At 41.7% G+C, this 25,166-nt stretch overlaps 1 protein-coding gene across 1 annotated transcript in view; it reads right to left on the bottom strand.

The window, feature by feature from the left end:
- The window catches only part of SLC12A4 (solute carrier family 12 member 4), a 75,368-nt gene that overhangs the window by 12,452 nt on the left and 37,750 nt on the right, over positions 1-25,166 (bottom strand). The window contains exons 4-16 of the mRNA XM_084644822.1: positions 21,668-21,814; positions 18,227-18,281; positions 15,414-15,544; positions 14,604-14,845; positions 11,783-11,997; positions 10,470-10,634; positions 10,271-10,369; positions 8,714-8,771; positions 5,248-5,422; positions 4,220-4,338; positions 3,629-3,727; positions 2,899-3,018; positions 1,247-1,351 (exon numbers count right to left, since the gene is read on the bottom strand). Coding sequence (XP_084500948.1) covers positions 1,247-1,351; positions 2,899-3,018; positions 3,629-3,727; positions 4,220-4,338; positions 5,248-5,422; positions 8,714-8,771; positions 10,271-10,369; positions 10,470-10,634; positions 11,783-11,997; positions 14,604-14,845; positions 15,414-15,544; positions 18,227-18,281; positions 21,668-21,814 — 1,730 coding nt within the window. The remainder of the gene's footprint in view (positions 1-1,246; positions 1,352-2,898; positions 3,019-3,628; positions 3,728-4,219; positions 4,339-5,247; positions 5,423-8,713; positions 8,772-10,270; positions 10,370-10,469; positions 10,635-11,782; positions 11,998-14,603; positions 14,846-15,413; positions 15,545-18,226; positions 18,282-21,667; positions 21,815-25,166) is intronic.

Here is a 25,166-nt window from a genome sequence, read left to right as displayed (position 1 = left end):
AGCATTTTACTTACAGAAACTGATTTTCAAGAATCTGCCCAACACAAAATATATTGCATACTTCATTTATGCAATAACGCTACCTTCTAGGTCTATATGGATATTATGTACCAAACACGTGGGATTAAGATTACATTCCAAATAGACAAATGAATTTTACTTTCTTCTGACATGTGAGATACATGCAACTTCAGTCTGACATCATCAACATTTGCAAAAAGAAAAGGAGTACTTGTGGCACCTTAGAGACTAACCAATTTATTTGAGCATAAGCTTTCGTGAGCTACAGCTCGCTTCATCTGATGCATAAAGAAAGCTTGTGCTCAAATAAATTGGTTAGTCTCTAAGGTGCTACAAGTACTCCTTTTCTTTTTGCGAATACAGACTAATACGGCTGCTACTCTGAAACCCATCAACATTTGGATTTTCTTTCCCAACATTCAGCTATGAGTAACGGAATATCATGATGTATAGGATTTTGTTTGTATTATTTAAGGTAGACTTCTACTCCTCTCAATAGCTGGAGGAGTGCTCAATATCCCTATACAGCAGTGCTAGTTAGCAACATAACAGAAGCTAGATTGAGCTATGCACTTCAGAGGTGAAAGTCATGGAACAGTACAAGCTTACCTTTCAGTTAATGAGGATTTCTCAGCCCCCTAAGCCTTACTATTTTCCAGCAGCTGCACGTAGAACTCAGCTCTCTCAGAGCAAAATGCATGTTGCCCATGTAATCTGGCTTCATGCAGCAGAAGTGCAGAGGCTAGAGGGAGAAATCCTTGGCCACTATTCCAGTTTTAAAGATGGAGCCACATCAGCAACCTCTGTGCCACTACTGCAGGATATTAGGCCACTGCATCCCTGGAATCGCACGTCTTGTGTGTCATTCCCCAACTCCACTTTCTGAACTAGCCTACACTGGGCCTGAATCGAGACACCATCCACATCCCAGACAAGACAGGCTGCTGCTCTGTCTCTGCCGGGCACCCCCAGTGTAGTTAATGTAGCATGGAATATCTTACATGGGCTGCATGCATTTCACACTAAGTGTGCGGGACTTACTCACGTGCTTTGATTCCCATTAAAAGACTGAGTTCTTAAACTTCTTTTGTATTTTAAGATAGCAAAGCTCCTGTCCAGTGTCAAGCTAGATTACTTACATGTAAATTGTGGGCATTGTTTTGAACCCTGCACATGCAACCTGAAGCTCAGCAAAATCTGCATTTTGCACATCCAAAATGCCTACCTCCAGTTCTTGGTGTGGGGAGGACCTTCTTCCAGTCTTAGCAAGGCATATCTGGCAGCACTGAGTGACAGACCCCGAATACCATCGCCCCATTCCTTCTCTGCACTGCAAAGAAATCACATATTTTAGTGAATACATGATTTGAGATCTGCTGATGAAAAGCGGTATATATGAGCTAGGTAGTATTATTTCAGCAGTGTTTATCTTCCTTGCTCTTGCATGGAAGTCATAATTACTTTACAACAAATTTACGGATGTGCTTCACAACCTAATGTACTCACAGGGATGAACTGCAAGATGTATTTCAAGCAAACACATCAGGTAGAGAATCATAGAACTGGAAGGGACTTCAAGAGGTCATCTAGTCCAGTCCCCTGCACTTAAGGCAGGACTAAGTATTATCTAGACCATCCCTGATAGGTGTTTGTCCAACCTGCTCTTAAAAATCCTCAATGATGGAGATTCATTCCACAACCTCCCTAGGCAATTTATTCCAGTGGTTAACCACTCTGACAGGAAGTTTTTCCTAATGTCCAACCTAAACCGCCCTTGCTGCAATTTAAGCCTATTGCTTCTTGTCCTATCCTCAAAGGTTAAGAAGAACAATTTTTCTCCCTCCTCCTTGTAACAACTTTTTATGTACTTGAAAACTGTTATCATGTCCCCTCTCAGTCTTCTCTTCTTCAGACTAAACAAAAGCAATTTTTTCAATCTTCCCTCATAGGTCATGTTTTCTAGACCTTTAATCATTTTTGTTGCTCTTCTCTGGACTTTCTCCAATTTGTCCACATCTTTCCTGAAATGTGGCGCCCAGAACTGGACACAATACTCCAGTTGAGGCCTAATCAGCACGGAGTAGAGCGGAAGAATTACTTCTCGTGTCTTGCTTACAATACTGCTAATACCTCCCAGAATGATGTTTGCTTTTTTTGCAACAGCGTTACCCTGTTGACTCTCATTTAGCTTGTGATCCATTATGTCCCCCAGATCCCTTTCCACAGTACTCCTTCCTAGGCAGTCGTTTCCCATTTTGTATGTGTGAAACTGATTGCTCTTTCCTAAATGGAGTACTTTGCAAATTATAAATCACTCCTGTCTGTGGTTGAGATTTCCTTGGAACATCATCATGCATGAACCACACCATGTGCTTCACCATCTGATTTGTGAAGATGAAGTTATGCGGCCAAACTACCAGTCTAAGAGACTGAGAATAGTAATCTAATGCATCCCAAGCAAGGCTGAGTTTGGGTGCTGGTTATCTCCCCAAGACTCTCTAAAAACCTTTACCACGTGACCAATTTATGAGCCACGTGGAATGGCTCTAGAGAGGGCTGCATTCAGGTCTCCTTGGCTAGAAGTAGTCAAAGGTCAAAGAGGGTAAAGTGGAGCAGGGAACTAGATGCCCAAAATAGACCTCCAGTTCCCGCTATCACACAGATTTCAAGAAACATCTTGCAGATGCTTACCCAAGATGCTTACATCCTGATCTAATAAATTCTTTTTGGAATCATCACCGCAAAGCAGTTGGAAAAATACTCCCATGTAGAAAATGAATACCATAGACACAAGGCAATACCCATTCATGTGCCGAACCAATAAAGGGTAAGTAAGTCCAAGTCTCCTCTTACCCTGCTCTTTCTGAAAATACTTACCCTTGATATTCAATGTACTTGTAAATCATGCCTGCAATGAGCATAGCCACCAGAGCATAATACCAGGATGAAATGAACATCAACGCAAGACAAATACTCATGCCTAAAAATGATAAAGCCCTGGGAGGGGAAAAAATAGGTATTAGCAAGTACCTGGGGAAAAAGAGCTAAAATCTTGAAGTATCTGCTACAAACCCACTGGTTATTTTAATTGCTTTCCCCCTTAAAGTTTTTCACCTTCTGTATCCTCTCTCCTGAAGAGATGGCAATAAAAAGCAACCAATAACTCCCATCACCACTGCTGTAATATACTGTATTGTGGGGATGATGCTATTACTACATTAATCACCACAATTCTGGTCCACACTAAACAGAGGAGTTTCTTCCTGCATCCCTGACTACTACCAGATGGATAGAAGAAATCCAGCAGCCTTAACCAAGTCCCTCCTGACAGCCCCAGGGCACTGCAGAATCTTTCCATCTTCTCAGCCACCCAAAGGTGGCCCAAGACACAATTTCAGTAACGAGGTGCCTTCAAGACTAGCTGCAAAAGCCACCTACAGAAACACTCCATGCCCGTGATCAGCAGCAGAAACACATACTAACATCCCCTCTATTAGGAAGCTCTTCACCTCATATGAAGGGTTAACAACAGTCTTCCAAATCCCTTCAGTAGACCACAGAATACGGACTAGAGTAGACCAAAGTCTACACTGAGTCATTTGCTTACCAATGATAGTATTTAAATCGGGGCCGCCAATTTGGAGTTCTTAAAAGTGTTTGTACTGCACATGCCAGATTGACAAAGAGGTAACACATCAAGAAAAACCTGTAGAGAAGGAACAATTTAGCACACGTTAGTTTTTGACACAAACTGTAAAAATGGAAAGGTCTGAATGTCACTCACATAACACCAAAACCAATATCTGTTTTGCCACAAGAGGCTATACCTCCAATTTGTTACTAAAGACAGGCCTAAACTGTTAATACTAATTAGGTGTAAAGGTTAGAGACTCTTTACGAATGAATCTAATCACATTCCTTCTGTCCAGTTGCTGAGCACCAAACATGATACGGTTTTCTAAAGGGAGGCCCAATCCAGCTTTGTCAGAAAAAATGTTCACTCATGATATATTTCAGAGGCATGACAATTGACATGTTAATTAAGATGGATGTCAGGTCATTTGTAGTCCTTAAATAAATGGAACTTCTGTTCCAGTACCTATTGTATTTATCTAAAATTGAGGTTCTAAAAGGTAATCACATTAACAGAATTCACAGTGACTTCTGTTAATCTTGTAACAGTGACTCTGTTCCTTACATAGAGAGAATTGGAGCCACCATGTCAAGGGAAGCTATAAGAATTCCGAGTTCAGCAATTAATGCTGTTAGCAGAAGCGCCCATGTTGGTTCACCATTTGCTTTCCCATGACCGAAAACCTAAACAAAAAAAAAGAAAAGGAACATTATTTATTTGTACTATCACACTTGACTCATAGCTTAACTTGACACTGCTTACAAATATGTTCAGTAACAGTCTAAAACAGAATCTATTTCCCACTTCAAAGATAGCATGCAGCGGGGGATTTTCATATCTTTCACTGAAGGACAAGGACAGAAGTCCAGCTAGCCGCTAAACCCAATCCCTACTCCATTGAGTTTGATGTCAGACTCCTTAATGATACAAAAAATACTCATCTAAATCCTCCCTTCAACGCACACCTGCCTTTTTTTTATTTTAAGCACAGACCCTCACTTTGAAAAGGGGCAGTGTGCGAAAAATCTAGTTTTAGAGTGGGGAATCCTTGTCCGATCTCCCTTTCTTCCCCTTTCTAGGAAGAACCTTCCCCTGCTTTTAACAAGATTAAGCAAGAAGCTAGTCAGAGAAGAGGCAATAGTGGTCTGCAACCAGTAGACAGCAACTAAGAAGTGAAGATATGGCTCCTGCTCCAATGCATGAAACCTGACTGAGGCCCTACTCTAGGAGCAACACTGAAGAAGGGTGAGAGATGACCACTGACTCTCAAGGTCCAAATATCTCATAGCGAGAGGGGCTGGAGGATTCTCAGCAGACCCACCCCTCCTAGCACTAGATCAAAATGTAGGCAGGGTTAGTAGTGGGGCTGGTAGGCTTGAGAACAGGGACTGGGAACTTGAAGCTTAGTGGCCTGATTTCTGTATAACCATCCTGCAACTTGGCAATCAGGTTTCTGATATCTGCCAAATACATCTACATATTCCAATTTCCTTCTGCCAGTCTCAAGGAAAATAACCTTACCCCACTGGCTAGGTCATGGGGTTCGTGTATGCTGCGTACAGCACAATGAATGTTCTTTAATATTTACAAACCCATAGGAAAGGAATAATGTTGTCCTTGGCTATAGCTTGCAGTAGCCGTGGGGCTCCAGTGAGGCTCTGTAAGCCTGCTCCGCAGGTAGAGAAGAATGAGCCTATCACAATGACCCATGGTGAGGGCCAAGAAAGTGTGCCCACCACTAAGTTCTTGTTCACCGCATCACCATACCTGTAGGATAAAGAAAGGTTAGCCAGTCCTATATTTCACTTGGACAGAGTCTGTCTTATCCAAATGTAAGCCAACAAGAAGTAGGTTAGATTTTATTTAACAAAAATTTCCAGCAACTTCTTGAACAGAAAACTGCAATATAGGAAAAAATCTGAATCAGTAGCCCAAGCGATCCCCTACAAGATAACCACTACTGGAAAGAAGGTTGCACCCATTTTCCAAGGACAACAATCTGAAAAGTCGCTTCTGTCTTTAAGTTATTGATAACACTTCTACTGCCTTGTTAACCAAGCACTCGTTTCTGTTCATCTGCTGAGAAGCCATCCTTATTACATTGAAACCGAGCTCTCCTGTTTATTTAAACAACCAGTGACACCTACGTTTTTCTGCCCTAAGTCTTTTAGCATGCAATAACCACCATTAAGTACGGACACTGGTTGTACAATCCCCAATATCAGACTCATACAAAAAGCTTCAGTGACGTTAGACCTTTCCAACCAGATCATAGCCTCATGCCAAACTTTATGAACAAGCAGTTCCCTGCTTGTCCCCTGACAGATGATCCTCGTGGGAGCTTTCAGAAATGCTGTGTGCAGATTCCAGCATTAGGATAACTATCATTACTCGATTTACAGGGTTAAGAACCTAAGGGTAAGAAACATAATCATCAAACATGGCAACATTTTCCTAATTATAAATGGCTGCTTGGATTTGACCATGTTCATGTCCCCTTTTTATTCTTAATTCACAAGCAGAATTTTGGTCACAAGCATTTAAGAGAAACAGCCGTATAAATACCCGTATGTGAGCAAGACCACATATGAGCAGACATGATCATGCACTATCTTAATGAGCAGTCATTCTGGATTAAAAAGTTTCAGCCATTCAATCAAAGCATAAAAAACATTATCCTCCAACTTGTGCCCACACTCCCCACGAGTAACAGAGAGCAAACTATTAATTTTAACAACTATCTGCTAAGATCACATTGGCCCAAGATTGTCTATACTATTAGAAAGAACAGGAGTACTTGTGGCCCCTTAGAGACTTACAAATTTATTTGAGCATAAGCTTTCGTGGGCTACAGCCCACTTCATCAGATGCATAGAATGGAACATATAATAAGTATACACATCTATATATACAGAGAACATGAAAAAGTGGAGTAAGAGGCTAATTAATTAAGATGAGCTATTATCAGCAGGAGAAAAACACTTTTGTAGTGATAATCAAGATGGCCCATTTGGACAGTTGGCAAGAAGGTGTGAGGATACTTAACGTGGGGAAATAGATTCAATATGTGTAATGACCCAGCCACTCCCAACCTCTATTCAAATCCACGTTATGGATCCACGTAATGGTATCTAGTTTGTATATTAATTCAAGCTCAGCGGTTTCTCGTTGGAGTCTGTTTTTGAAGCTTTTCTGTTGCAAAACTGCCACCTTTAAATCTGTTACTGAGTGGCCAGAGAGGTTGAAGTTTTCTCCTACTGGTTTTTGAATGTTATGATTCCTGATGTCAGATTTGTGTCCATTTATTCTTTTGCATAGAGACTGTCCAGTTTGGCCAATGTACATGGCAGAGGGGTATTGCTGGCACATGATGGCATATATCACATTGGTAGATGTGCAGGTGAACGAGCCCCTGATGGCGTGGCTAATGTGATTAGGTCCTATGATGGTGTCCCCTGAATAGATATGTGGACACAGTTGGCAACGGGCTTTGTTGCAAGGATAGGTTCCTGGGTTAGTGTTTTTGTTGTATGGTGTGTGGTTGCTGGAGAGTATTTGCTTCAGGTTGGGGGTCTGTCTGTAAGCAAGGACTGGTCTGTCTCCTAACATCTGTGAGAGTGAGGGATCATTTTTCAAGATAGGTTGTAGATCTTTGATGATGCGCTGGAGAGGTTTTAGTTTGGGGCTGAAGGTGACAGCTAGTGATGTTCTGTTATTTTCTTTGTTGGGCCTATCCTGTAGTAGGTGACTTCTGGGTACTCTTCTGGCTCTGTCAATCTGTTTCTTCACTTCAGCAGGTGGGTATTGTAGTTGTAAGAACGCTTGATAGAGATCTTATAGGTGTTTGTCTCTGTCTGAGGGGTTGAAGCAAATGCAGTTGTATCTTAGAGCTTGTCTGTAGACAATGAATCATGTGGTGTGTCCTGGATGGAAGCTGGAGGCATGTAAGTAGGTATAGTGGTCAGTAGGTTTCCGGTAGAGGGTGGTGTTTATGTGACCGTTGCTTATTAGCACAGTAGTTTCCAGGAAATGGACTGCTTGTGTGGATTGGTCTAGGCTGAGGTTGATGGTGGGATGGAAATTGTTGAAATCATGGTGGAATTCTTCAAGGGCTTCTTTTCCATGGGTCCAGATGATGAAGATGTCATCAATGTAGCGCAAGTAGAGTAGGGGCATTAGAGGATGAGAACTAAGGAACCGTTGTTCTAAGTCAACCATAAAAATGTTGGCATACTGTGGGGCCATGCGGGTACCCATAGCAGTGCCGCTGACTTGAAGGTATATATTGTCCCCAAATGTGAAATTGTTGTGGGTGAAGACAAAGTCACAAAGGTCAGCCACCATGTTCTCTGTATGTGTGTGTATATATATTGTCTTACTATATGTTCCATTCTATGCATCTGATGAAGTGGGCTGTAGCCCACGAAAGCTTATGCTCAAATAAATTTGTTAGTCTCTAAGGTGCCACAAGTACTCCTGTTCTTTTCGCAGATACAGATTAACATGGCTGCTACTCTGAAACCTAACTATTAGACAAATTCTCACAAATAGTCAATACATTTGGAGGAATCAAAAATTAGTTTCTCAGGAGGAAAAAGGGCTGAATTCATCAGATAATTTATTTGCAAGGAAAAATTTCACCAGGTCTAGTAAGGAGGCAGAGAGGGAGAACAAGGGAGCAAAGATGAAGTTCAGTGTTCAGATAACATCAGTGGGTTTTTGATTTTCTAGGAAGTCAACTGTAATGGCAAGAAATTGATCTTTGAACCTAGTACCTCTTGGAACTCAAAAGGCAACACGTGATGCAAGGCAAAATGGGTAAAATGTTCTTCTGAAGACCCTACACTGCTAGAGATTGGAGGGAGCAGTCACACAAAGCAGAGGGAAGTGCAGAACCCATTCGTCCAAAGTATTCTTTACATTTTGAATGCAGATATGCCTAAGAGACAGCTCTAGTCAGGTGTGAAGATGAAGGCAAAGACTAAAAGATTCATTGGCCAAAGCCAGGGCGCAACCTCCCCTACCATGTGATAGGTAAAATATTTTCATCTTACTTACTTATCTCTAAGAACAACACCCTCTATGCAGGCTCCAAATAGTAATACACTGCTGAAATCTTGAGTACAGAGTACATTAAGGAAGGTAATTTTATTTAGACATGATAAATCAATGCAATTATATTGAACATCCTTAAAGCTCTATGTTTGCCCCTGTGCAAATGATTATGATACAGTGGTATCCTCTATATAGTCAGATATCATGATCACTTGAGGTATGCGGGGCAGTGAGTTGTTAATATCACCCAACGTACATATGTATCTTTAATAGTTAAGAGACAAATATGATTAAATTGTTGTTCCAAAATTCAAATTTAAGAAAGACTGGATTAAAGAGACATGGTTAATGTTTTTAATAAAATCAGTTTTCCACTTCAAAACTCCCCAGTGGGAGCTGAAAGCCCTAAAGGAGACTGCTTTGAACAGGACATTAACAGACCAAGGGAAGCGTAAGCCAGCAACCATGCCCCAAACAGAAGAGCTCCAGTCTGGTAGGATGTGACCCAGCGAAAGTGTAACTTGGAGTAGATCAATTACTGATCTAGACACTTTGACAAACCCCAAGGGTCCTGGATGGGGACCAGGTGGAGTGGGCCTGGGTCGCCCTACCATGCCTGCATGGTCCCTTGTAAAAACAGAACTAAGGAGGGATTGAGGCCTGCTGCATACAATTTGGCCGGGACGCCCTCTGAATGACTACGCCGCCAGAAACTGTAAGGCCACTGCCTGACCACTAAGCCAGCCGGTCACCAGACTGTCCCGTTACATCAACATACAAACAACAACTTCTGGAACAAAAAGGTCCACTCCGGAAGTGCCATATGGGAGCTCTCTGGAAGACAGCAGGAGTATGACATGGAGTACATTGTCCCTTTGACAATCCCCTGATCTGCAGCTTGGCAGATGTGCCAGAAGACACTTGCAAGCTACAGTTCATGTGCCATCCTGGTTCACATTTAGTTTTCAGAAGAGCTTATTAGCAGAATATCAGCAGCTAATTTTAGAGTTGTCTGGTCTACACTGATTCCTTTTATTCCAACTTTCCGTCCCCACCCCAATTCCATTTCTTATTCAACAACCTTGCTACTATATCTTGCCATCTCTGGCTACTTTGATGATCCTTATGTGCCCTTTTACACAGACATTTGCTTACAAATTATTAGACAGCACACATTGCCCTCCCTTTACTCAAAATTAAAAACCTATTTGTTTAAAAAGGTACTGTGATCTAGAATTTCCTGCATTTAAGGTTCTTCCCCATCTTACCAGCTGGCAATGGTAATGGATCTCTGCATTCTGCCAGCCCAAGATACCACTGACTGCTAGTCAGCTTTATTAAAGGAGCAAATAACAGCAGCTAGAAAGCAAAGAGATAGAAAGGGGAGGAAGTTACATGCTCTCAATTGAACCAGTGTTTATGTTCTTTCACTGACATATGATAATCATAGGAGTATTTATAATCAACTGAAAACAGTGCAATGAACCAGGAACACAAATAATAATAAAAGTTCAATTGAGTCACAATGTGCTAGAATTCCATTCTACTTTTAAAGGATACAGACGAGTGACGTGGTGACAATCGCCAGAATTGTTCCAACAGGAATAGATTTTTGTGCATCTTTGAGGTCTCCTGATCTGTTTGAACCAGCCATGATACCTAAACATAGATTTCAGTTTAAGAAAATGTTTCTGGAAACACCACAAGAGATCAAAGAAAGTTAATTAAAAATCGCACAAAACCCTTTCCCAGTATTCACCAGTCACTGAAGGGAAGAAGATGCCAACTAGTACTGTGAAGGAAGTGGCTATATCCGCAAACACATAAAGGTGAAGGTTGCTTTTCAGCCCTGGTACATCAACTGATGGATGATCAGCTTTTTCCAGTATCTCTCCTTTCTCCATATAATTGCTCCACAGATTATCTGGGGGGGGCGGGAGGAGGGCAGGAAAGGGGAGTTACCACCACAAAAAGAGAGCAGTAAATACAGGTTAACCCAAACCTAACTTACTGAACTCTTAATTATCTACTCAAAGCAATAACAGGCTGGAGTGAAACATAGTGGGTTACTACAGTTACAAATCTAGACACACAAAACGTCCAAAACAGAAAACGTTTCCATCGAATTTTCATGCAAACTTTTTACAAGAGCAATGAACATGTTTGGATTATCACCACACAAACCAACTGCCTAGAAAGGTTTATGCAACATTTATTTTTTGATTCTATAAAGTTAACAAACTGATGTCATATCATTCTAACATACCACTTAAATAGACTTGCTCTAACCAAAGCAACATAAGTTTAGCATTGTCCCATAAATTAGGCATATTAAATGAAAGAGTGTACATAACTGAAGAAACCTAGGTAACCCGGACCAGATATCTGGATGGAAGTTATTTTATTTTTTAGGAAGTGGAAGTATTATGACACTGCATGGATTTGCATTTAACTAATGCTTCGACAATGCATGGAATAAGCAGTGAGTATGTCTGCTAATTTTCCTTGTTAAATAGGAACTTTATGAACATATAGACATCACCTGCACACAGCAAACTTTCCCTTTAATTCTTGTTTAGAGTGAGCATTTTGTAGTATTATATACTGTAGCTTTGCAGTAGGTTTGTAGAGAGCAAGGACACATAAATCACGCTCATGCACACACTTCTATGCTTCTTCCAGCTAGAATCTACTATGTTATAAATCTGAATACGTAATATCCTACCACTGCTCTCCAACCCAGACATTTTAGCCTGGTTTTGAAGAGTTATATAGTATGCCCAGGTTAATTCGCCCTACAATATTACTATTGTTGAGTTTCTATTGCAAATATCAGTCTCAGTCAGTCAATTTAGTAGAACTGAAAGTAAGCCTCTTATCTAGAAAAGTGATTAACACCATCTACTCTTTACAGTATTCTAACAGTTTTCTTCAAAAGGGTTTTCTTAACTGTAATTACATTTCTTTGGTGCTTTTTCTCTACAAGCATAGAACAGCTCAATCCACCTCAACGGCTATACATGCCTCTTAACAAGAGGATATCCTTTGATCCAACCGTGTTTTGTATCATACCTTTTAAAATGCCACTTGCAGCTCCAGGAATACCTGCTATCTCCGTAACATTGCTGAGCAGAAAATATTCATCACAATTATCAGTTGTTAAGTTAGAACTATGGCAGAAGAGTTCCCAGAGCTTGGTGGCCACAGTCATATTGCCCACAATTGTTGTTTTGGCACAAACATCAAAATGATCTCTCGTCAGGGTCCTGTTGCCGAGCATGCAAATCCTGGAAGGGGAATGAGAGAGTCATTTAGAACCACATACTAAGCAAAGATGGTTACTCACATCAGATGTTACTTGGAAAGTGTAGCTTTTTCCTTTCCATACACTGCGATTTTAAAGTGGTTCTCCTCCCCAACAACATGTTCCAGATTTGAGACTCTCCTGGGCAGCAGAACCAGGAGTGTATATGTTGATGTTGTTTTGTTTTAATATTCAAAATGAAAATATATTTATTTCTCTCTCCATTGCCCCTCAGTGTCCCACTTCCAGGCTGCAGCTCGGGATATTTGCCTACAAGTAGGGCTGGCAGTTCTGAAGATCAGCAGCATCTGAAAGGTATGTGCCACCTACTGCCCCTTCCCCCATGAGGGGGATGCAGAACAGATGGAGGGAAAGAATTATAAGGCACAAGCCTTGGATTTGTGAGACCAGGGGGTCAATTTCCTCCTCTGCCACAGACTTCCTTTGTGTCCTTGGGCAAGTCTCTTAGTCTCTCTCTCTCTCCCCCTCAGTTCTCTATAAAATGGGGACAATAGCACTTCCCTATGTCACTGGGGTGCTCAAAGGATAAATACATGAAAGACTGTGAAGTGCTCAGATACTAAACTAATGGGGCCATATGAGGTACAGTCTGACCAAGCCTAGATCACCAGTGTGAATATCAGGTCACTACTACGTTTCTCCAGCTGGTTTGTCGGGAGTGGAGAGAAGAGAAATTCAGGAAGTTTCATTGTGGCTGTAATCCATGATAAAAAAGATATTAGCCAACATTTTTGCTCTACTTTTATGCATGAGTGACTGAAAGACCGTACTTAGAGTAGTTACCAATGGTTCACTGTCAAACTGGCAGGGGGGAAAAATGGGGAGTGTGTATACAATAGGGTCCCACAGGGGTTCGTCCTGGATCAAGTACTATTCAATATATTCATTAATTACTAGAACAACAGAGTGGAAAGTATGCTTATAAAATTTGCAGATGACACCAAGCTAGAAAGGGTTGCAAGCACTTTGGAGGACAGGACTAGAATTCAGAATGACCTTAACAAACTGGAGAATTGGTCTGAAATCAACAAGTTGAAATTCAATAAAGAGAAGTGTGAAGTACTATACCTAGCAAAGAAAAATCAAATACACGAGTACAAAAGGGGGAATAACTGGCTAGGCAATAGTACTGCTGAAAAGGACTGGTGGATCACAAATTTAATATGACCAACAATCCAATACAGTTTCTAAAAAGGCTAATATAATTCTGGGGCATATTAACAGGAGTGTCATATGTAAGACACGGAGGTAACTGTCCCACTCTACTTGGCACCGGTGAAATTTCAGTTGAGGTACCGTGTCCAGTTTTGGGTGCCATACTTTAGGAAAGATGTGAACAAATTGGAGAGAGTCCAGAGAAGAGCAACAAAAATGATAAAAGGTTTAGAAAGCATGATCTATTAGACAAGGATTTTTAAAATGGCCATGTTTAATCTCGGGAAAAGAAGGCTTGGGTGGATACCTGATAACAGTCTTCAAATATGATATGGGCTGTTATAAAGAGGACTTTCATTAATTATTCTCCATGTCCATTGACAGTAGGACAAAAAGTAATAGTTTCCAACAAGGAAGATTTAGGTAAATGTTAGGAGAAATTTTCTAACTATAAAGATAGTTTAGTTCTGGAAGAGGCTTCTAAAGAAGATTGTGGTATCCCCTAACTGAAGGTATTTAATAATAGATTGGAAAAAATCTGTCAGGGGATGGTCCTGCCTCTTGACTCAAGATCCTTTCCAGCCCCACATAAGTGCCAGCATGAGTAGACAAGCAGAGGGAAGCATTCGCTAAATAAGAGAAAGCCGCAGGGAGAGAGAAACACTGTATTTTTAATTTATTCCTGATCATTTGTATGTGAGTTTGTTTTTTGTTTTTTATCCACTTCCTTTGAAGTCAATGGTAAAACTCCCACTCTTCACTGCAATGGTGCAGACTGGGCTCTACATGCAAAGTGGGGGCCAGTAGAGGGTTGTGGCTACTCATTTAGCATGACACTACTTTTGTCAAGTGAAAAATTTGTCTGATTAAGCTACCCTAACTGCACGGCATAATCCCCTGCTACCATTGCCGGTGCTGTGCATTCCCTGGTACAGTGTAAGCCTGCATTGAACTTACAACACAAAAGACTAAGTCAACTGTACTCTGGCTCAGAACTAAAGCAACTTTGCAACATAAAATGAACTGATGCCATGTGAGGAAAGTTTATGTTGTATCTTGAGTATCTGCTTCTCTGTTTCTGTATGTGGGGGAACAGGTTAAAAAGTGTCAACATCCATCCATCTTCCTCTACCTGTGCAGAAGACACTATCCTAGTGGAACTGGCTGAAGATGGTAAAGGTTAACGGTGTGTTTATTTTAGGCTAAGGAGCTTTGTTTCATGGGTTTATCGAACTATGCTCACTGCAACATAAAATTTATCATTCCTAAAGTAAATAATTTTTATAGCACATAAGTGCTGCCATATTTGCTGGGTAACTTTAGTATAACTTCCATTGAATCAGGGCTTCCAAATGGCAACCAAAGATATTTCTGACTTGCAGGTTGACATACCCAGCCAGCAAGATTACTTACGGAAATGCAGGGGGATCGAAGATGGACTTGATAGCTCCAGCATAAATGGACAATATGGATATTATTACACAGGCCAAGAAGAGAGAAGCAAATTTGTTAACATATTTCACTCCTACAAAAACTACCACAGCCATAAAGGTGAGGAATATGGTTCCATAAACTCTCATGTTGTTCAGCGTAGCACTTGATGTATCATGGGCACCAGTGGAATGAAAAATTGCTGCTTGTGGTGCAATGTATGTCTGAAATAGAAAACAAAAAGTTAACTAAAGGCTGCAGTAAGACAACAAGAGTTTCAAATATACTTCCACTTATTGCATGTTTCAATTTTAAATAAGCATTACATACCCCGAAAATTTATTTCCATGTAAATCAATTCTCTATTTGCAAAATACATTGAGCTAGGATTCTTCACTTTGTAGAATAGTCAATCGATATGGGCAGTTTTGTAGTTTTACTTCCATAATACAATTAACTAACCTTAGCTATGTCACTGACTCACTGGGTGGCTTGGAATGAGTCACACTTCAACCTACATTTTCAAAAGTGAATAGTGATTTTGGGGAGTCTCTGTTTTTTGATACCCAAAATGAGACACCTTCAAGGGCCCTGGCTTCCAGAGGATGGACACTGCACTTTCTGAAAGTCAGGCCCCTAGAAAAGAATAAAAGTGGCACCCAATAATCACTTTTGAAAATGTAAGCCATCATCCTCTATGCCCCTTCAAAATGAGAATAACTCTATCCCTATAAGGCAGGAATTCTGCAGTAGTATCTACATGTGAATTGCCACATAAGCATTACTACTCACCAATAAAATCTCAATGGCACCAAGTATGTACATAGCTCCTGCAAACGTTGTTCCCAAGTAAAAGCACAGTCCCACAGCTCCACCAAACTCTGGACCTAAGGATCTTGAGATCATGAAATAGGAGCCACCAGCTACAAGACAGGAAAGGGAGGTGGTATTTTCCAGAATATTTTTCTATCACAAACTTCACATTTTAAAAAATCCAGAACACTCATACAAAGTAATAAATTGCATATCTAGCTTTTTTCAGATCTTTACCAGAAATAACTTTGTTTACACAATAGCAAACTACACAAAGATAGCTCTCATTTGCCTAGGCAGCATTCAGCAGAAATACAGGATATTAAATCAAGTCTTGTATCTTGGCTCAATCCAGGTTTCCTCCTCAGAAATGTATTTAATAGTTTCTGTCAACTAACGCTTCAAGAGATTAAAGTTTTAAATCTTTTACAGTTGGGGACAACTGCACAGGTGGGTGCGAGTAATTTGCAGTGACCGAAATCCTGAGCGTGCTTATGGTATTTAATCTTATTCTATTTTGCAATTTCCCATTCTTTTCAAATTTGTTAGACTCAAAAACAAATAATATTTTCACCCTCTTCAGATAAGAGAAACAGTCATATGGACAGATAAACTGGGTAAATGAAGGGTGTCATAAATATAAAGGGAAGGGTAAACCCCTTTAAAATCCCTCCTGGCCAGTGGAAAAATCCTCTCACCTGTAAAGGGTTAAGAAGCTAAAGGTAACCTCGCTGGCACCTGACCAAAATGACCAATGAGGAGACAAGATACTTTCAAAAGCTGGGAGGAGGGAGAAAAACAAAGGGTCTGTGTCTGTCTGTCTGATGCTTTTGCCAGAGACAGAACAGGAATGGAGTCTTAGAACTTAGTAAGTAATCTAGCTAGGTATGTGTTAGATTATGATTTCTTTAAATGGCTGAGAAAATAGCTGTGCTGAATAGAATGAATATTCCTGTCTGTGTGTCTTTTTTGTAACTTAAGGTTTTGCCTAGAGGGATTCTCTATGTTTTGAATCTAATTACCCTGTAAGGTATTCACCATCCTGATTTTACAGAGGTGATTCTTTTCTTTTTACTTCTATTAAAAGTCTTCTTGTAAGGAAACTGAATGCTTTTTCATTGTTCTAAGATCCAAGGGTTTGGGTCTGTGGTCACCTATGCAAATTGGTGAGGTTTTTTACCATACCTTCCCCAGGAAGTGGGGTGCAAGGGTTGGGAGGATTTTGGGGGGAAAGACGTGTCCAAACTCCATTTTTTCAGGAACCCAGATAAAGTTTGGTGGTGGCAGTGGAAATCCAAGGGCAAAGGGTAAAATTAATCTGTACCTTGGGGAAGTTTTAACCTAAGCTGGTAAAAGTAAGCTTAGAAGGTTTTCATGCAGGTCCCCACATCTGTACCCTAGAGTTCAGAGTGAGGAAGGAACCCTAACAACGGGCTACAACACAGATGAGCTAAGTTACACATAGTGCAAATCTGTTTAGTGTCCAATGAAAGGTTAGCTAGTATCACCATTCTGAAGAGTGAGCTACATTTTAAATTCCTGGATTTCACCTTTTGTATACACTAAACTACTTTTCTTCCTCATTAAATAATAATCGTCCCTCAATCTGCTGTGAAGTTCAACTTGATGGGATCTGAAGCAAAAAAACCTTAGAAAAATAGCAGTGAGACCATAGCAATGATATATATGTCAGTACAGAACATGTTTCAGAGTTGTAGCCATGTTAGTCTGTATCAGCTAAAACAACGAGGAGCACTTGTGGCACCTAAGAGACTAACAAATTTATTTGGGCATAAATTTTCGTGGGCTAAGACCAACTTCATCAGATGCATGGAGTGGAAAATATAGTAGGAAGATATATATACGTAGTACATGAAAAGATGGGAGTTGCCCTACCAGTTCTAACAAGACAATTCAATTAAAGTGGGCTATTATCAGCAAGAGGAAAAATCACTTTTGTTTTGGTAATCAGGCCCATTTCAAACAGTTAACAAGAAGGTGTGAGTAACAGTAGGGGGAAAATTAGCATGGGGAAATCAGTTTTTAGTTCTTGTAGTGACCCATCCACTCCCAGTCTTTATTCAGGCCTAATTTGATGGTGTCCAGTTTGCAAATTAATTCCATTTCTGCAGTTTCTTGTTGTTTTTGAAGTTTTTTTTGTTGAAGAATTGCCACTTTTAGGTCTGTTATTGTGTGTCCAGGGAGGTTGAAGTGCTCTGGAGTACACAAGTACTCCTCGTGGTTAGTACAGGACATGTTTCTCAAATAGGTGAGAAGCTGTGTTGCCAACTCATGATTTTAGCAAGTCACTGTGTTACTCAAAAACCTGAATCTGGGAGACATGTGATATGGGGAGAATCTCAGCTTTTGTTTAAAATAGTTATTAGCCCTTATGGTAGCAGATCAAAGTTTGAAAATGTGACCCACCCATACCTTTTCGGTAAGAAAGAAAAAAAACAGGTACTTTTAAAAAAAAAAAATCTCATGATTTTTAAGCCAATCTGATGGGTTCGGGGAGGCACCTGGCTCATGATATTTTAACACTTGGGGTTGGCAATTCTGGAGAAGGTACCATACAGTTCTTCACTTGACATGTCAGGATATTAGTTTGCCTTCTCATCTAATTTCAACGGAAAGCAACAAAAAATCTACATTTATTAAACCACAATCTTCTAGTTAGCATACAGATTTGCACATGTTTACAGTTGTACTTACAGACAGGAAATGTGAGTCAAAATGGATTACAGATACGCTATTCTGACTGAAGTGAGGAATTTGCTAATTACAATTACCTGGAACAACACCATTTGTTGCTATTGCACTCATTGATATGGCTGTCAGCATAGTCTGTGGAGAACAAGACAATGGATATATTTACATAAGTAACAGTCTCAAAAATACAATTCTTTCCCTGTACAGTAAAATAAGCAAAACAGAAAAAGTTGTCATGCTTAAGTATGAATTTACAGCATTCTGTTCTACCCCACAGAGACAGAACGTACCCCTGTATTCACACCATTTACACTACTTACTCCTGAGGGCATTCTGCACCAAAAAATTAAATATTCTGCGTGCATTTTAAAATTCTGCAAGTTTTATTTCTTAATTAATAAATTCAGAGACTCCAGCATGGCATGGGCGGCACAGGCCACTGGTTCTATGAAGGTGGGAGATCATCTGGGACACGGGCTCTGTGTGGGGGGATCCAGGTGTGGGGTGAGAGGATTCTGTATGGGACAATCTGGGTGCAGGCAGCTCAGTAGGGGGTCTATGTGGGGTGGATCTAGATGCACAGAGGTTTGTTGCAGGAAGATTCCAGGTGCAAGGGCAATGGGACTCTGCAGGGGCTTCCAGGTGAAGGATGTTGGGGCTCAGGGGAGGGGTCTGGGTGTGGGGGTCTCAGCAGGGAGGTCTGGGTGCTGGGGGAATGGGACTTGGTGAGGTGGGGATCTGGGTGCAGCTATTTGGGGATCCGTGGCATGGGGGTCTTGATATGGGGGATCAGGGTGGTACAGTGGGATGAGGCTCGTCAGGGTGGAGGTTTGAGTGCAGGGAGCTCAGTGGGGGGTGGTCTGGGTGCAGTGGTGTGGGTCCGGAGGCAGGGGGGCTCCAGATGCAGGGGTTGAGGTTCAGTGGGGTGGGGTTTGGTATGGAGGGCTGGGGGGTTCCGGGTATATGGGGTGAGACTTCGTGGGGGTGTCTGGGTATGGGAGGTCCAGATGCACGGGGGTTGGACGGATGGGGGAGCAGCTCCCCGTACAGTGACCCCTCCCCCCACAGCTAAGGAGTGATGGGGGCTGGAAGCAGGGGAGGATGCTGAGCTTCCTGGAGCTGGGGGAGGTTTCTGGGGCCACTCTTTGCAGAGGAAGAGGAAATCTCATCCTCCCCTTCCTCCAGCCTAGCCGGGACTAGCAGCTGATCCCGGCGCAGAGTAGGAGCCACTGGCTGGGGTGTCCCCAGCCCTGCAGTGATTTACCTCTCCGCTGGCTGCTCTGGGTGCCTGAAACGATGTACCTGTGCAGCTAGGCAGTGGTGTGCAACTGCTTTTGCAGCTTCCCTTTGCATCCCTGTCAAAAAGTCATTTTTCTGCAGGGAAGCAAACAAATCTGCGGGCGACATGAATTCTGCGCACGCACAGTGGCGCAGAATTCCCCCAGGAGTATCTACTGTAATAATCTTTGTACAAAGTATGCCTTGTAAGTTATCATTTGAAAACTCAATGTGTTGATCAGTATTGTTCTGATAAAATATGTGTGGCAACACTGAAGTTATAAGATTCTATTGTATGGTGTTATTACCAGATGGACCAAACTGAGGTTGGCAAACAGGTGTATCTTAAACAAACGAATGTATGCTCTGATTAATTTGCATTTAAGCAGTAAACAGAGTCATCAAGCAGGAAGGGAAACAAAGGAAGCTCAAATAAGTGAGGGAAAAGCAGCAGGGAACTCCTTTCCTACAGACTTTTTGTCTCCTAGTACACAGCTGGAAATGTTTTTCAAGAGGGGGACTGAAACTATAAAAAGGAGGGACAAACACCCCAACGTACAAGCGTGCACATGCATGTGCGCGCACACACACATACACCCTGAAGCAACAAAGAAAGCATTCACTGGATTCTGGGAGAAGCGGTCCTGGCCTAGGGGATTTGGTCAATAAGAGAGCTGAAAGCATATGGTGAGAAACTTTGCTTGACTCTAATATAATTTGACAAGTTAGGCACTAGTAGCATTTTAACTTTATTTTCTTATAACCATTTCTGACTTTTATGCCCCACTACTTGTTCTTTAAATCTCTCTCTTTGTGGCTCTTTTGTTGTTTTACCTAATCCGGTGTGTTTAAATTTAAGTGTCTGGGAAACTCCATTTGGGGTGGCAAGTTGTGTGCATATTCTTTCTATTAAAGAAATAACACACACTATATAATTTGTACTGCCCAGAACAGGGCTGGGAAGTACAGGACATACAATTCTGGGGGGGGGAAATCTAAGACTGGGGGTGTGTTGGGGTCACCCGGAAGTATAACCCAGGCTGGTGAGAGCTGGCGTGTAACCCAATGTAGCTGTCCAGCTGCAGTTACACACAGACACACAGGGTGTGGCTTGCATGCTGAACGGCTGTTTGTGAGTGGCCCAGGTGGGAACTGTTTCAACCAAAGCATTGTAAGGCACCGAAGTTTGCAGGCTAGGGTTGCAGAACACAGCTGCTCATTAGTGTGTATTGTACCCTGGTATGTCACACCCTCCAAAGGTCATTTTCTCAATGCAGAAAACTCAATGATTTCACAACTCTTCAGCCTTTCATGTGGGAGATGAGCATGGCTTGCACGTACAGCGTAACAGATGTGCCAAAGAGCTGAACAACAGCCAAGGAGAAGAGCTCTGTAAGACTTCACACATTTACTGTCACATTTACTTGGACGGTATTGCGGGATCTGAATTTCCAAACCCCTCCTGCAAGAGCATGGCTGCGTAACTGCTTAGACTGCACATGCAATCTGAACAATTTATATTAGCACTGCAGGGTAGATTCTCCCATAGATCATGGCAGGGCTTCCTTCACCACTCTTCACTACCCAACGAACTTAGGCCTGGCCTACACAAGAACAGGTTTGCTGGCATAGCTATCCCAGCAAACCTCCTAGTTTAGTCGCAGCTTATACCAGCAAAAAAGTACTTTTGCTGATAGAGGTTACACCATTTCCCTGAGTGAAATAAGGCTGCATCTGAAGTGCTTTACCATCATAGGAGTGCCAATATGCTATACTGGCAAAGAGTTCCTACTGTGGACACAGGTATACCAGCAAAGCTGCACTTTGTAAGTCTCCCACCCCCACAAGCAAAATAAACATATCTGTAAAGCACCGACTCACTGATACAGCTGGAGATTCTGCCAGCCACAGACCTCTTCGCATCCTGACCAACAGAGCTATACCAGCAGAAGTCTAGTGTAGACATAGCCTAAGCTACACTGGCAAAAACACTTGTTCACCATTAAAACTGCATCTACATTAGGACTTTTACCATTATAGTAATGTTTACCATCCCCTCCCACACCCACCCAAAAAATATCACACTCCTAATTGACATTGCTTTGCTACAAAATGTTTCTGGTGTAGTCCTGGTCTTAATCCTACACACATGTATAGTAAACCCCCTTAGACGGGCATAGTAAAAGCTTTGCAAGAGGTGCACACGTGGTATGAGAAGTGTCTTAATTTGATCATGTACTCACACAACAGCAGCAGATTAAGACTATCAGGAAGGACTGTAGAACTCCTGCTGTTCCTACCATCCATGTCAAGCGAAGGAAGAGAATAACCCCAAAGATATTCTGCATACATGGAAGGTACACGCCCATCAGGGTGCCCATGCTGGGTGACTGAAAATAAACACATACATCAACTTTCATTCGCTGAGTAACTCAAAATAAGGGTTTAGAACACAGAAGAGGAAAATAGATTTCAGCTATTTAAATGACATCATGTTGTGGCAGATTATAATAAAAAGATGCACAAATGTTACAGTGCTGTGCTTCCAAAAAACCTCAAGAGAATTGTTTAAACCAAAACCATTGGTTGACTGGCAAAAAAATTTGGACCAGGATGCTAACTCTTCATTTCAGCCCCGCCTCTCCAGCAGTTACCAACTGAACATATTTATATTATTTATTATTAGTACTGAGGTAGTACCTACGAGCAAGGTGCTGGACTCTGTTGCGTTAGATGCTGTCCACAACACAGAACAAGAACCCAGCCCCTGTCCAAGAAACTTACAATCTAAGTAAAGAACAGGTTTATCCCAACAAGTTCAGTGTGTTTCCAGTTACAACTACCAAAAGATTTGGAAACAGCTTTGAGAAATGTGCCATACATTTTCCATATCTTTAAATTTCTCTTTGTACAGTAAAAGCTGTGTTATCCAGCACTTTACCAACCGGAAAGCTCTATAAACCGCCATTTCTGATCTTCATTGAAAGTCCAGTTTATAGTCCGGTTGGCTCGGGGCCGGCAGGCTCCCTACCTGGCTCCGCGTGACTCCCCAAAAGTGGTGACATGTTCCTACTGCTCCTAGGCGGAGGAATGGCCATGAGGGATTCGGAGTGCAGGAGCGAGTGCGGGGCGTGGGCTCCGGGAGGGAGTTTGGCTGTAGGAGAGGGCTTGGGGCAGGGAACTGGGGCACAGGGGGGGTTTCAAGGTGCCAGATCCGGGCGCTGCTCACCTCAGGCAGCTTCCTGCAAGCGGCAACATGTCTCTGCTGCTCCTAGGCAGAGGTGCGGCTAGGCAGCTCTGCACGCTGCCCCCACCCCTCCCCAAACACTGAAACTACCAACTGCCTTGTTTTCAATAGGATTTTGCATCACGTTGCTAATGTGAGGTAGCTCCACACTTCTAGCGAAGACCAGGCCTTAGAGCATGGGCTGAGCAATTCTCAAGGAGACATTTGGGAGGCAGGAGGGGGAGAGACCAAGTCTAAAGAGTCTTAGACTGGATTTTGTGATGTTTATTTTGAGCTCCTTCTGTAACTCAAGCCAACCCAAGTAATTTTTTAGCCATTGCAATTTGTGTGGACTGTTTGGAGCAGGGGGTGGGAGGGAGTGGGAAGGGGTAGCTACTTGTTCTGTTCTATTAGGCTGCCAGAATGTGGCTGATTAATGATGCAGTCAATAACTGTTACTTTGCTGCACCCAGGTCCATCAGACAAAAAAGCTATCATTTGTGTAGCAAATAGTTATTGTACTACAGCACTAACAGAATCAATGTGGCCCACTATGAAAATATGTTTTGGCTTTTCCTTAGTGTGTATGAAGAAGCAAGAGATCATTGTCCCATGATGCTAATGGAAGCTGTGCTTGTGTACAGACATCCTAATTAGAAGTGCCCTAATTCAAATTTCAAAAAAGCTGAACACTCATTGGAAGAGCTGTTCAAATTATTTGTTACAAGGCTCTCGGAAAAAAAATTATGAGAATATTCTTAGACGCTTCCTTCCTTTACTGTTTTATCTTAAATTGTGTAGATATTAAATCTAGGAGGGTGCTATGTAAGGTGGTCTCTATTCATTGGACTGAATGTGCAAAGATCCAAAGACTTCCAGATACCATACTAATGTCTCTGATTTGAAATTAACTGCCCTTGCATGCTCTGAAGCACAATCTGGTACATTACACTCACATTTTAGTATCCCCACTCAGTCTGACAATCTGGATAAAAAAATGTATGTCTATTCAGATACTTTATTTTAAAGGTCTTACGCTCACTAACAAGAGAAATGTCTTAGAAAGCATCTAATTAGAATGACCAGAAAGGTTGTCATGCTGTATGTAAATTACACAAAACATTTAGTCTTTGACATGAAACCAAGAGATCTAACTTTCCGAGAATTTTCACTGTACTAATTCCCTAGCATACTACTTTTGTTTACTTGCCCCAAGGCCTGCATCATTTCCTCTGCTAATTCTGGCTTTTGTTTTAAATACTCACTCCTTTTTCCCCTCCAGAAACCAGGATGGTATGAGGTGCTTGATATTGTTCAAGGTTTTTAAAACTTCAACCAAATCTGTGTGCATATAATTTGCATTTGAACATGTTTGAAATGTAGTGTATAACTCAAGGATTGATTTGCAAACTAGACTGCCTGGCTGTGGCAGCAGGAGCTAAGTTTACAACTGCAAGGTTTTAACAGAGCATGTTGAAGCTTTCAGTCCATATTGAAGCTTTCAGTCCAAATCACCCCTAACAGCGTTGTCAACTCCCAGCCTTTGAGGTGTTTTTCTTGTAGCCCAGCAAATAACGACCAAAAAATTATCGTTTTAGAAAATCTCATGTTCTGGAGTGCCTGGGTCACAATTTTTCAACGCTTGGGGTTGCAATACTATAAAAAAAGATAACTTGTAGCAGCTGCCATTAAATTTGCAGAGCTCAAAGCTGCAACGCAGTCTACTCTCCTTTGGCTAGAAAATTAAACTTCACAATGACAGAACAGTGAGTAAAATTGCCTTTGGTTTACTTGACTATCTCCCCCTCCCCATTCATTCAGAGCACTAACACAATCAAATTGAGGCTCAGTACTGCACTCCTCCCTGGTCCCAACACCTTCACCCCGCATTGTTTGTGTGCTTTACAGTAGCTTGGGCCACCCCTTTCCCCCTGACTGGCAATTTCCTACTTCCACCTCCTCTTCTCTGATTGGCATCTCAACTCTCTTGCTCTGGTTCCTCTTCCCCCTCCCTCTGCAGCCTCTGCTACACCAAGTTACAATCTCAGTCGTAAAGGGAAAACATTGTGCATTTATTGTATACTTTGAGAATGGCAAAGCAGTACAGCTTAAGAGATGCCCAAATCACAGCATTACTAAGTGCACCTCAGACATAAGTCGTCACTGGGTTGTTGGTTTCTGTACCCAAATAAAAATGCCGCAAACAAAGACATGAAGCAGGAGAACAGCTTGCACCAGCAAAACATTTCTATCAGTGATTTGCAGTGACTGAGCCCTTTTCTACATCCTCTTATATCAGCAGATGCCACTATTGTAAACGGTTATATGAAACTAGTCAATAGAAGCAAAAAGAAAAGGAGTACTTGTGGCACCTTAGAGACTAACCAATTTATTTGAGCATGAGCTTTCGTGAGCTACAGCTCACTTCATCGGATGTGCATCCGATGAAGTGAGCTGTAGCTCACGAAAGCTCATGCTCAAATAAATTGGTTAGTCTCTAAGGTGCCACAAGTACT

This window comes from Lepidochelys olivacea (assembly GCF_965140295.1).
Source record: "Lepidochelys olivacea isolate rLepOli2 genome assembly, chromosome: 12".
NCBI lineage: Eukaryota > Metazoa > Chordata > Testudines > Cheloniidae > Lepidochelys > Lepidochelys olivacea.
The sequence above is the reverse complement of the archived record's forward strand: the minus strand, read 5'-3'. Positions and strand labels throughout refer to the sequence as shown.